A 13,303-nucleotide genomic window follows, 5' to 3' on the forward strand; every position below is an offset into this window, starting at 1 on the left:
GGAAATTGTAAGATCCGACAGTGAGGCAAGCTTCGAACGTCCATGGAAATTCGCCATTCAAATGCGAAATGCAAATAATTGACATTTTGTGCCACTAACTCTTTCGTTTGGTTTTCACGCCGGCGAAAAAGTATGCCGCTCGTTTACTCGTTTAAAAATATGTTAAAAAAATCAAACTTCGGATGGATTTTATATGTGTTTTTAATTCATGTGTTTTTAATTCAAGTTGTTAAATTTTGGAAAACTTGTCTAGGACCTGGCCTATATAGAAACTTGAAAATCGCATAAAAAATGTATAATCTCCATGTTAAATACTACGAGTTCTGACATGATTTTATCGGGTGACGGATGTGGATTCTCCAGTGAATAATTAGCAGAAATAAAATTATCTCCTAATAAATAAGGATTAATTAATACTAATAAAATTAAAATTATTGTTATAATAATGAATCCAACGATATCCTTATAAGTGAGGTATGGGTGGAATGGAATTTTATCATTAATAGAGTTTAGTATGAATAAGGCTAATGGCATCGAATAATTCTTCTAAAATTACGTTTTTTCTTCAAGTGCCTGGATGGTATAATTACGACTAAACCACAAATCAAATAAATGTTTATATTTCTGGAAATACACTAAAATACCCACTCATTAAACTGACTAATTCAGCAATGCGAGTTTTTTTGGAGAGAGGTATTTTAAATTGAAATCAAAATTAAATTTAATTTGAAATACAAATACCAAGAGGTTCGAAATGGGTTCACATTTGCCAAAGAGACGGTGGATAGTGAAGTACGCATTAGAGCTGAGCTAGGTGGCATTGAATACAACTGAATTCTAAAATCAATTCACTGAATTCTAAAATCAATTCAGAATTCAAAATCACACGAATAAAATGTTATCAATTCGTGGAATTGTGTTTACCATATTAATATATTCTTCTATATTTGTTTTGAATACTAAGGGTAAGTAGGTTTTTTTGAAAAAAAAATATGTTTTTTTTTGTAATTTCTAATATTTTATTTGATAGGACATCGTCACAGCCATCATGGCCATGGGCATTATCCTCCACCGGTAGTGTCGCCCATGACCTTTGATAAGCTGGGAAATTGCTTTGTGCCCTCTGTAGGTCTAAAGGGTCATTGTCGGTCATTTCATAAATGTCAAAGTGCTCTTCAAAATTGGCAATTTTATCAACAAATGCCATTCAATTGTTATACCAGTGGTTATGATAATATTGTTTGCTGCCCTGAAGCATATGTTGGACCAAAAAACCGCAAACCGCCAACGGTTATTGAATCCGCCGAAAATCATCCATTTTTATCCAACACCCATATGAGCTTAAACGTTCGCACTAGGAGAAGTGAAGTAGGTATGTAAATGTAGATGAACAAAAAAAATAAATAAATAAAACCAGTAAGGACAGTAGTAAAGACGGGGCCGACTATATGATACCCTTCACCACTATGGGTATATTAAACAGGACTGTTAACATGAAATTGGATGATCTAAAATATGTGATAGTTATCTAAATGTGAATCGACTTAGATCAATCCATAAATATGTCATTCGTTTGTTACAATGGGACAAATGTATGTAAATCGACTTCAAACAGATATAAATAGGACATCCGATGTCTGTACTTCTAGAAAACGCAACTATGTTATTCTATGCTCAATTTTGTATGTTGTGCAAAATTTCATCTGACGAAAATATATACGGAATCTATATCCAAATATGAACCGATTTCAACGAAACTTGTCACAAGTTAGGTTATACTAATTTCGGTACGTTTTGTTCCTATCAACCATATATTGTTGGTTCCTTGCTTAAAATCAATCGATAATATATGTGTCTCAACCGATTTTCACGAAACTTGGCACATATCATTCTGGACTAAATTCAGTACGCTATGCAATATAAGAATTTCACGAATCTTGGCAGACATTACACTGGGCTCAATTCAGTACGTTTTGCCAAATTTCGTGCAAATCGAAAGATATATAGGAAGTTTTGTGCACCATTTACATAAAATCGGACGAAACAATATATGGGAGCTATATCTAAATATGGACCGATTTTCACGAATATTGGCAGACATCATTTTAGGCTCAATTTAGTACGTTGTGCCAAATTTCATGCATATCGAAAGATATATATGGACTTTGGTGCACCATTTACATAAAATCGGATGAAATTATATATGGGAGCTATATCTTAATCTGAACCGATTTTCACGAAACTTGGCAGACGTCATTCTAGGCTCAATTCACTACGTTATGCCAAATTTCGTGCAAATCGAAAGATTAATAGGGACATTGGTGCACCATTTACATTAAATCGGACGAAACTGTATATGGGAGTTATATCTAAATCTGGACCGATTTTCACGAAACTTGGCAGAAATAATTTTACGCTCAATTCAGTACGCTATGCCAAATTTCGTGCAAATCGAAAGATATATAGGGACATTGGTGCATCATTTACATTAAATCGGACGAACATATATATGGGAGCTATATCTTAATCTGAACCGATTTTTCCCAATTTCAATATTTTTCGTCCTTGGGCCAAATAAAAGAGCTGTGACAAATTTCATTCAATTCGGATTATAAATGTGACCTGTACTTTGTTCACAAAAATACATGGACAGACGGACATGCATAAATCGACTCAGAAAGTGATTCTATATTCTCAAAAGGAACTATGGTCTATCTCGTTTACTACGCACAAAGACATAATACCCTGTACCACAGGGTACAAACATCGGAGCAAGGGTTTTAACCTCCGAAATCCAATGTTGATTTTTTTCTTTACATATTTTCTTTTTTTTTTTGAGCTTTGTTCTAAAATTATTGCGAATTTTAACCCAATTCTTTTTCCTTAGAATGCGAAGCCATATACAACCCTTATTCACGTTCTCATCGCCGTCGTCATAGATCAAGAAGATCCTCCAATAATAACAGCTCGCAAGTAGAAAACGATGAAGTAAATGAACCACCTACACACGATGAAATTATTATAAAGAAAAAAGTTCAAGATACAGAGGTGGTTGGTGGTATAGCCGCTCATAAGAATGAATTTCCCTATATGGTATTTAGAATTAACCTAGCTAGGTCTCTGAAAATAGATGTGATAAAAATTTTATTCCTATTTGTTGTTTTTTTAGTGTGCTCTTGGTTGGCGTCAATCTTCATCCAGACGTTCGGAAATTCGATATCATTGTGGTTGTGTGTTAATTGCTCCGAAATATGTTTTGACAGTAGCCCACTGTGCCGATTTCGGGGGGTATGGAGCGATTTTTTTACTTTCATTCGGAAAATATTTATTTTCTGTTTTTTTTTTATAGCGAGTCCCCAAAAATTGTCCGCCTTGGTGGTGGAGATTTGAATGGACGTGATGATGAAATGATACGAATTCGACGTATTATCCAACATCCGGACTATGATTCGAATTATGCCTACAATGATATAGCCGTGGTTAAATTGGAAAAACGTTCAAGGTAAGGTTTTCTAAATATTTTGTTTTTTTTTTCAAGTAATATCAACGGTGTGGATTTTTATTTAAAAATAATTTTTCAAGTAATATCAAAGGTGTGGATTTAAAAAAATTTCCTTAGTTAGAAATAAGTTTTAATTCAATTGTTTACTATTTTAGGATCCGTCCTTCATGCCTCTGGCCTAATGAGGGACTACCCCAAGAAGTGGTGACGGCCATTGGCTATGGCCAAACAAAATTTGGTGAGTTCCCCTTAATGTACACCCACTTGAAAAATATTTAATTCCGATTTTTTTTACAGCTGGACCTACGTCAGATCGTTTGCTAAAGGTTCGCCTAAATGTCCTAACAAATGAAAATTGTAAATCGCATTATGACAAAGCTGATAAATTACCCAGTGGCCTAGATGCGGGGCAAATCTGTGCTGGAGATCCCAATGGGAAAATGGATACTTGTCAGGTAATTTTCGAAGAGCGGATATCTATAGAAAACTGAGTTTTATTTTCGTGTTTTTGTTACAGGGTGACTCCGGTGGCCCATTGCTTTTAAATGTGTTCAAATATCAAACCTATGTTCCCTATGTTGTGGGCTTGACATCCTTTGGTGATGGCTGTGCCACTGGCATACCCAGTATTTATACCCGGATATCTGCTTTCATCGAGTGGATAGAAAATCAAGTATGGAAATGAAAGAAGATGCGGATCTCTTCGGAACTTATACATACCTACATATATTTTGTCAAACTATTTTAAAAATTAATAAAAATAAAATTAAATATTCTTAAATTACAGGCAGGGTTATACACAGTCAACAGAGGGCAGGAAAAGGGGTGAAGATGTTTCTTTAAATTCCATTACGAAATGCGATCTTTTCAATCCAATCTAAATAGGTATAAATTTTCGTATATACTCCGGGGGCATTGGGAGCCGCACAAAATTTACCAAACGATGTAATGCCAATGACAAATTTCACACAATTGAATTCGGGCAATTCCACGTGTAAGGGTCCTCCAGAATCTCCTTGGCATGTGTCCTTGCCACCTTCCAAGTGGCCGGCACAAAATTGACCCTCAATAATACCGCGAGGCAGACGCCGCTCCTTACGATAAATATCTTTGCAGATTTTCTGATCGATAATATTTAAATCGACTTTCTGTAAATCATTTGATTTGGGACCCATAAATTCGGTACGACCCCAACCGGTTGCAATGCCCAATGACATATCCATATCAGGTTGTTGCCACAAGCAAGCCGGTTGTATGGTTTCGGAAAATTCAACATCTCGGGTCAACTTCAGCAGGGCTATGTCATGATAATAGGATGAGGAACGATATTTCGGATGGAGAATAATAACCAAAATTTTGATATCCATTTGATGTTTGGAGGTTTCATTGAGGTTACGACTGCCCAGGCGAACCATATCCGGTGGTCTTCTGTGAAGTGGAGGAAAATCAAAAAAAAAATTCGGATTTTGATTTGGTTGTCTATATTTGTGGAACTTACCCTCCAGATGTTGCACAATGGGCCGCTGTCAATACAAATCGCTCATTTATTAAGGTACCGCCACATCCCCATTTCAACTCCTTGTCACTTTGGGTCCAACCCAAGGCAGCCTAAAAGATGTGCACCAAATTAATTTCTTGGTCTAAAATTCTGAAGTATTCCTTACCATATGAGGATAATCCTCACTTCGTGTAACTTGACCTCCAACAATTAGCGGAACACTGGATACACACATTTTACCGGATAGTACTCTTGGCAAGCCTAGTCGTATACCTCTTACTTCATCATGGTATTCTTGACATTCTGGAAGAGAAAGAGGGATTCAGAGGATTTTTTTAAGAATAATTTTTCAAGCTAAGAACCTAGGCGTGGGTTTTAAAAAAATGTTTTCAAGCTAAGAACCTAGCCGAACTTACTTTGCGCACTTATCCTCTGATCATCAATATGTTTATCGGCCAGAGGACAACAAATAACCGGTATATTACGCCTATAGGTGCACACATCAATTTTTGTGCCATGTAAACGATATTCTCGGATGACATGCAAACACTGATATGCCAAAATGCAATAACCACTGCGACCATCAAAACTCCGCTTACAAAATGCACCCTCTTCACGACGCAGCGGTGGACCTTTGAAAATATTACCATTCGGTGCAACAATATGGCCACCCGTCTTTGTGGCAAATTGTATCTGTTGACCCTGATGATTGGCAAAGGGATTGGGTTTAAGCATTGGTGCAGGATTTACTGGTTGTAAATTACCCCCCGAACTTTCCTCACCATCTGTGGGTAATTTATTCAGGAAAAATGTCAATGGATGTGGAGGTTTATTGGTACTGGTGGCTAGGGTTTTTGGTTTGGTAGTTGTTGCAACAGCTGTTGCTGACATTTGTTGAGGAGATTTAAAAATATTAACCGGCATGGGGGATATGTAAAATGTCCCCGTTGCCGCTTTGTTGGGTGGATAAAGACGATGTTGTTGATCCGGATCTTCCGGAAGTTGTGTTGAAGAGGTCGGATGTTTGTGGTGTTTATTAGCTTCGTTTCCATGATTATCGATCAGATCTCCGGGTGGTTTAATTGGCCATTCTTTTTGTATGGTAAGTCTGGTGGTTTGATATTGATAATGATAAACCGGAGGGGTGTCCAAAGCTATGAATATTTTTTAATGGTTATAAGGGGTTTATATTTTCCGATTTTTTATTAAGCTTACCCTTTATAGATCCAACAATAATATTATAGACAATTAACATTACATTTATTTTTACATAGATCATTTGGTGGTCCATATGATTGTTTTTCTTAATTCTCTTTCTTAACTTGTTATAATGAAAATTATAATGATACTGCTCTAAGCTCGAATTGTCAATGCTTAATGACATTTGTGATGTATCAAACTGTTCAGTGATGTTTGCCGATGAGGTAGAGCAAAACAAAATAGGTAATAATGGAATTAGGTTTACAGTATATTTTAGCCTAAGTCCATAACATAACATAAAAAAACAAGGTAAAATAAGATATAAGTCCCAATTTAGATTAGACGAGTTTACTTGCCGCAAGTCTTTGTTTGTTGGAGATAGGGGTAAGGCGAACATTCACCAAATGTAAAAAAAAATATTTTTGAAACCGAATTGCCTTGTATAGACGCATGAAGCAAGTTCAAAAAAGGACGATAAGTAAACTCGCCTAATCTAAATGCCGTTAAGTTCGGTAGGGTCAAAATTTGTATACCCTCCAACTTGAGGTTGACATTAAAAAATGCAGTCAAGTTATAAAATTATGGTGGGCCTTGAACGAACCAAAAATGCAGATTTGATACCAAATGAGAACTCAATTTTGGTTGAAAACGTGCCTTTATCTCCAAAAGACCGAAAAATGGGCAGTATCGTTATATGGAAGCTATCCTGATGGATAAGTACTGATAATTTTTGGTACATCGATTTTCTACCCAAAGATGAACCCAAAAAAATGGCATATTATATTGGGGCTACCCTAAACTAATTGACAATCAGTAAGAAAGGTAGTAAAGTCGGACTGGGCCGACTATATGGGTATATTCTACATATGTATCCTAACAAACGTCGCCTTTTCGATGGAGCATTTTCATGAAATTGAATGGACTTAAATATGTGACGAAAACATATATGGGAGCTATATGTATATCTGAAACGATTTCCACAAAACTGAACACACGTAAGGCTGTAATAACTTCAAAATTTGGATCTTTAGTGCACAATTTACTACAAACCGGACGGAAATCGCAGCTACATCCAAATCTGAACCGATTTTTACGAAACTTAGCACACATCATTCTAGGCTCAATTCAGTACGCTATGCCAAGTTTCGTGCAACTCAAGAGGAATATAGGGGCTTTAGTGCACCATTTACATAAAATCGGACGAAAATATATATGGGAGCTATATCTAAATCTGAACCGATTTTGACGAAACTTAACACACAGCATTATAGACTCAATTCAGTACGCTATGCCAGATTTCGTACAAATCGAAAGATCTTTAGGGACTTTGGAGCATCATTTACCTTAAATCGGACGAAAATATATATGGGAGCTATATCTAAATCTGAACCTATTTTGACGAAACTTAACACACATCATTATAGACTTAATTTAGTGCGCTATACCCAATTTCGTGTAAATCGAAAGATATTTAGGGACTTTGGAGCATAATTTGGGTTAAATCGGACGAAAATATATATGGGAGCTATATCTAAATCTGAATCGATTTTCACGAAACTTTGCACACATCATTCTAGTCTTAATTCAGTACGCTATGCAAAATTTCGTACAGCTCAAGTGGAATGAAGGGGCTTTAGTGCACCATTTACATAAAATCGGACGAAAATATATATGGGAGGTATAAATATATCTGAACCGATTTTCACCAATTTCAATAGGGTTCGTCATTGGCCCAAATAAATGGGCCCAAATTTCATCCAAATCGGTTTATAAATGCGACTAGTACTTTGTTTAAAATTTAACATCAACAGATGAACATGCATTAATCGACTCAGAAAGTGATTCTATGCATATTCTCAGAAGGAACTATGGATCTGTCTCGTTTCCTTTTGTACAAATACAAAATACCCTGAAGGGTATAACAATTATAAGGGGTCATTACTTCATAATTCTATAGCCAGATAATGTACAAAAAAAAATCAATTATGTGTTTTAATAAAAATATTTACAAATCTTATATAACATTTATTGTTCGGTTTGTAATATATAACTCCTTATAATATATCTATAATAAGAATATTTAATATTTTTTCCTTATAACTAATTGTATTTTACAATTTAAAGAAACGTTTTCACCGCATTTGTATTTGCCATGGCCATAAGTTCTTCCATGCTGCTCTTTGTTATTCTATCACGGATAATTCTTGTTCTGAAATAATATAGAGAAATTGAAATTAGTTTTTAAGTAGTTTTCAAAAAATTCAAAACGGCATAGATTGGTAAAAAAAATTGGCAAACCAGAAAATTTGATCCTATCGACAATTTTCTACTCAAAGATTATAATCGTTATATGGGAGGAATATCTAACCATCATTCAATAATTTTGATAGGGAAATTGGCTACCCAAACAGAATCCAAAGTATCGTTTGGAAAATTCATTCTACCGACCATTTTCTACAGAAAGATTATAACCGTTATATAAGAGCAATATCTAACCATCTGAAATATACCGACAACTTGAGGGCATATTCATTGTTAGTTTTTCATTGAATACATATAAAAACTCATATAATCATGAGAAAGTCGCAATTTTTTCCAAAACATTTCATTAATTTCAGAAATATTTTCCAACACCGTTTTATTTACGCTCATTCTCCTCTCTCTCCCTCTTTCACAAAAACAAATGTATTCTTCCAAAAAAAAAAACACCACTACCACAACCATGATTCATTGTTCGGATGTGTTTCTGCTTTGGCATTTATTTATTTCATACACTCTTACCGACCTCTGCATAAGTGTTAAAAAATTCGCATATATAATTTCCAAAATAATTCGATACAAATTATAAATTGAATGTATCGAATAAGTGTTGATACGACCAATCGAATGTTCAACAGTTTTGGCCTGTTGCAGTACTTTTTTAATAGTAAATCTAGTAAAAGGGAAACATTGCAAAATCTGATAAAGAAGCCTCAGAAGGAATTGTAGTCGTTGATGTACTCACGTATTACGCTCATTCATAATCGTGTTACTAATTAGATATCCGCGGTTTGTTTTAATATATTAGGTTGAGCAAAAAAATAAATCCATTAGTTTTATATGAACTATTGAACTTTATTTAACATGCTTCGGAAGATCAGATTTGCACCTTTTTGTTGTATGATTTGTTGCCATTTTAAAGGTAACTTCAGAATGCCTCACTCATAGAAGTCCTGCCCTCCATTTACAAAAAAACTCCAGTAGTCGATTTTCAAAATCCTTCCTAGATACAAATTATTTATCATTAAAGAAATTTTGAATGCAATAAAGTCCCAACCAAGCTCCCGACGTTTCTGGCAAGTCACTGCAGATGTGTTATCGCACAGTGTTATTGTATGTGATCCATTTCTCATCTCCATCACCATCCGTTAAATAAATGGATATATCTCATTACGTTTGGCTAAGGCTTCGCAGACGGAAATTCGATCCATCTTATTTTTTTTTGTTAATTGGTGTGGCACCCAAACATCGACCTTCTTTTTCAATCCAGCTTTGTGTTAATGGTTTAAAATAGTTTTATGGTCGATTTTTAGCTCCTGGGCGATGTTACGACTGCTAACATACCGGTCAACTTCGATCATTTCTCCGATTTTAACGACATTTTCGGCGACTGGCCTATTCAAAAAATCATAAGGTCCAGGAACTGGTTGAAGACCTGGCCTTGGGAATCACAATGAAATGCCGGTGAAAGTTAAAGCTAATAGAGCTCCAAGGGTATCTACAGACCTTCTCTTATTGCTTTGGAATCCGAGAACTCAAAAGAACTTTCTCAAGGAACAAATGTGACCTACAACATAATACAAAATTTTAAAATATCCTGGACTATCGAAAAAACACCCATACAATAAAAACCAGTGAGCGGAGCAGTATAGTCGGACGGGCCGACCATATGATACCCTACACAACTTTCAGGAACATTATGTGGTTCTATATTCTTAGCTTGGACAATATTTCGCGATATTTGCACCCTCTTGACCAACTAGAGGTCAACAAATATTACTGTAGGAGTGGGCAGAGAGAAAATACTCGGAATAAATGAGAAACGGCCATATCAAATGACTCGCTAAAAGAGAACGCAGAGAACGAGCTTATTGATCCATGTAAACAAGGGCACCAGTCCCCATGCTTGTCCAGCATTATATTACTGATATTCAATACAGCCCATCTAATTGTTGGTAGATTATTTTTTTAATAAATACTTACTGATTTGAACTGAGTCCATCCAAAAATCCTCTCGTCAAACTATTCAATACTTCATAATTCATTATGAAGTTGTGTATTAAATAGCCCATATTCAGGGTAAAGATCACGTGGGAAAATGACACATCTTTCAGTAGTCTCAAAACTAAATTCTTCGAGGTTTTCTTGGCCGTGGTCATACGATCGCAGAATTCTTGCCACAAAGCCTGAATGGCAATAACTGTGGACAAGGTGAAGAAGGAGACCTTATTAACCCATAAGTATGAAGCACCACCAAGGAAGGCAGCCAAGATGTGTTGCAAATCACGAGACAAATGACCATAGTATTTGTATAACAAACATGAGGAGATCTGGAAGAAAAAGAAGACATATTTATGGAGTCTGAATATTGAAAATTTGTTCGAATAACTTACCCTATATATACCACCATAGAGCAAGAAAAATCCCGCCATATTTGGTCGAAATTGTTTGAGTTTGGCCAGCAAAACCTTATGTATACCCTTGCAACCTTTGGGTACGCCACCCTTCAAAAGAGCATTCAGCAAATCCATGGGTATGCCACAGGTGAGGCCAACTTTTATGCCATCCAAAATAAATTTGGAACATTTCATTTTTCCATGAACACATTCGGCACGTGGTTTCCAATCTTTTTCCACAATATTGGCATTTATATCGACAAGAGTTGCCAAACCACCCTCACCCACTTGATGGGTAACGGAAAAGGAGGGCGATTTTTCGATTCCATATGGCTGCATAAACCAAAATCCTTTATACACTTTCAGACGTTTGAAATGTAAGATGATGGCACTATTGATCATAAAGAGAACGGTTTGTAGAGGTGTGGATTTCAGCAGGAGGCGGGTTATTACATTCGGGAATTGTTGTAAGAGACCTTCGAGGACCTAGGAAATAGTGTTGGTATTGGAATTTAAAGGGAGTTGTTAAGTCTGAAGTGATTGTTATATTTTTTGGAGTCTCATTACTTACCGCTTGCGAGGTAGCCGTACAAAATAGTTTCATCGCCTTGTCCGGCAGTAACCAACAGAATTGCATGCCGCATACGGTGGGTAGGAAAAGTGTGGTATATTTTTGAAAGCTTCCCAATTGATTCCTAAGGAAAAAAAAAGAATTTTGAATATGAAATCAAATTATCATAGAGATAACTAGGACTTTAATAAGTAAAAAAGAGCCTAACATTTGTACCCCCTACTGTAACGACCAAAAGTCATCGATACTCGTTTTTCGGCACAAACTTTGAAGTTCCGTTCCAGAACCTAAAAGAATCTACTCATTTTACATGTTTTGCAACTTTTTACTCGAAAACCGTTTCTCAACCCTTAAAACTGGTAAAACATTGAATCAGATTTAAGAGAGCACAAAATAAAATGGCGTTCTCTTTGAAAACTTTTTACTCGATAAATTTGGCCGAGTAAAAATGGTAAACAGGAATGCTTCTGATTGGCTGTTATGTTGATTTTGAAGTATTGCTATCTAATTTTGGCACATTTACTAGATTTGCGTTCCCGAACTTTTCAAATTATTTTGTACTCTGAGAGCAATTTTGAAATGTTTCCCTTTTACTAGATTTACTATTAAAAAAGTACTGGAACAGACCATTAATTTAAAATCTAAAGTTTGAAAGTATTTAGTTAAAAAAACGGTCATTAGGTCCCCTAGTGGACATATAATAACTAGACCTCGGATTTTTGCATATTTTTTATGCTTTATCCGATTGGACTCAAATTTTGTATTTATGCGTTTCATGCTTTAATTGATCGATATTTGGGGTCATGTCAAAAATATGCAAAAAATATGCAAAAAATATGCAAAATATATGCAAAAAATATGCAAAATATATGCAAAAAATATGCAAAATATGCAAAAAATATGCAAAATATGCAAAAAATATGCAAAATATGCAAAAAATATGCAAAATATGCAAAAAATATGCAAAATATGCAAAAAAATATGCAAAATATGCAAAAAATATGCACGGTATGCTAGGTCGATATGCGTTAAATATATGCAAAAAATATACAAAATATGCATTGTCGATATGCAAAATATGCAAAAATATGCGAAATATGCAAAATATGCAAACATATGCAAAATATGCAAAAATATGCAAACATATGCAAAATATGCAAACATATGCAAAAATATGCAAAATATGCAAAATATATGCAAAATATGCAAACATATGCAAAAATATGCAAACATATGCAAAATATGCAAAATATATGCAAAAATATGCAAAATATGCAAAAATATGCAAAATATGCAAAAAATATGCACGGTATGCTAGGTCGATATGCGTTAAATATATGCAAAAAATATACAAAATATGCATTGTCGATATGCAAAATATGCAAAAATATGAAAAATATGCAAAAATATGCAAAATATGCAAAAATATGCGAAATATATGCAAAAAATATGCAAAATATATGCAAAAAATATGCAAAATATATGCAAAAAATATGCAAAATATATGCGAAATATGCAAATTATGCAAAAAATATGCACGGTATGCTAGGTCGCACTATTAAAGATAGAACTTTGAAATTTTGCACATATATTATTATTACTCCTAGGATGTTTGGTATTGGAAATGGGATATATCGGTCCACGTTTTAGTATATCGCCATATAATGGTTAAATATGTTTGCATGTTTTATACATATATTTAGCAAATTTTTCATAATGCCCCAAAAATCTAACAGTTGAACCATGAAACGCATACATACAAAATTAGATTTCTATAGGTTAAAAATAAAGAAAGCACACAAATTCGAAAACTACCATGAAAAATTTTTTTTTTTTTTGTTTTTTTTTTTTTTTTTTTTTTTTTTGATTAAAATAAT

At 34.7% G+C, this 13,303-nt stretch overlaps 3 protein-coding genes across 3 annotated transcripts; 1 reads left to right on the forward strand and 2 right to left on the reverse strand.

Moving 5' to 3' along the window:
- The first annotated feature begins 1,200 nt into the window (after window positions 1–1,200).
- LOC133329980 (serine protease snake-like) lies at window positions 1,201–3,781 on the forward strand. Its single transcript, XM_061538438.1, has 5 exons — window positions 1,201–1,372; window positions 2,888–3,093; window positions 3,170–3,288; window positions 3,350–3,502; window positions 3,658–3,781. Exons 1-5 carry the CDS (start codon window positions 1,201–1,203, stop codon window positions 3,779–3,781), a joined length of 774 nt encoding a protein of 257 aa, XP_061394422.1.
- Window positions 3,782–4,339: 558 nt separating this feature from the next.
- On the reverse strand, window positions 4,340–5,891 carry LOC133329981 (serine protease snake). Its single transcript, XM_061538439.1, is given in 7 exon segments — window positions 4,340–4,902; window positions 4,905–4,929; window positions 5,001–5,110; window positions 5,167–5,303; window positions 5,417–5,507; window positions 5,510–5,566; window positions 5,568–5,891. Coding segments are annotated over 7 exon segments (1,305 nt in total). The 3' UTR covers window positions 4,340–4,341.
- Window positions 5,892–10,438: 4,547 nt separating this feature from the next.
- LOC133329982 (uncharacterized) lies at window positions 10,439–11,668 on the reverse strand. Its single transcript, XM_061538440.1, has 5 exons — window positions 11,643–11,668; window positions 11,427–11,550; window positions 11,140–11,341; window positions 10,853–11,085; window positions 10,439–10,789 (listed from the first exon to the last, which is right to left on the reverse strand). The coding sequence occupies exons 1-5, from the start codon at window positions 11,666–11,668 to the stop codon at window positions 10,439–10,441; spliced, it is 936 nt and encodes a 311-aa protein (XP_061394424.1).
- Between the last annotated feature and the right edge of the window lie 1,635 nt (window positions 11,669–13,303).

The sequence above is a fragment of the Musca vetustissima genome, unplaced genomic scaffold, assembly GCF_032173495.1.
Source record: "Musca vetustissima isolate MV318-11 ecotype Yass unplaced genomic scaffold, APGP_CSIRO_Mvet_v1 utg1260, whole genome shotgun sequence".
In the NCBI taxonomy this organism is placed as follows: domain Eukaryota; kingdom Metazoa; phylum Arthropoda; class Insecta; order Diptera; family Muscidae; genus Musca; species Musca vetustissima.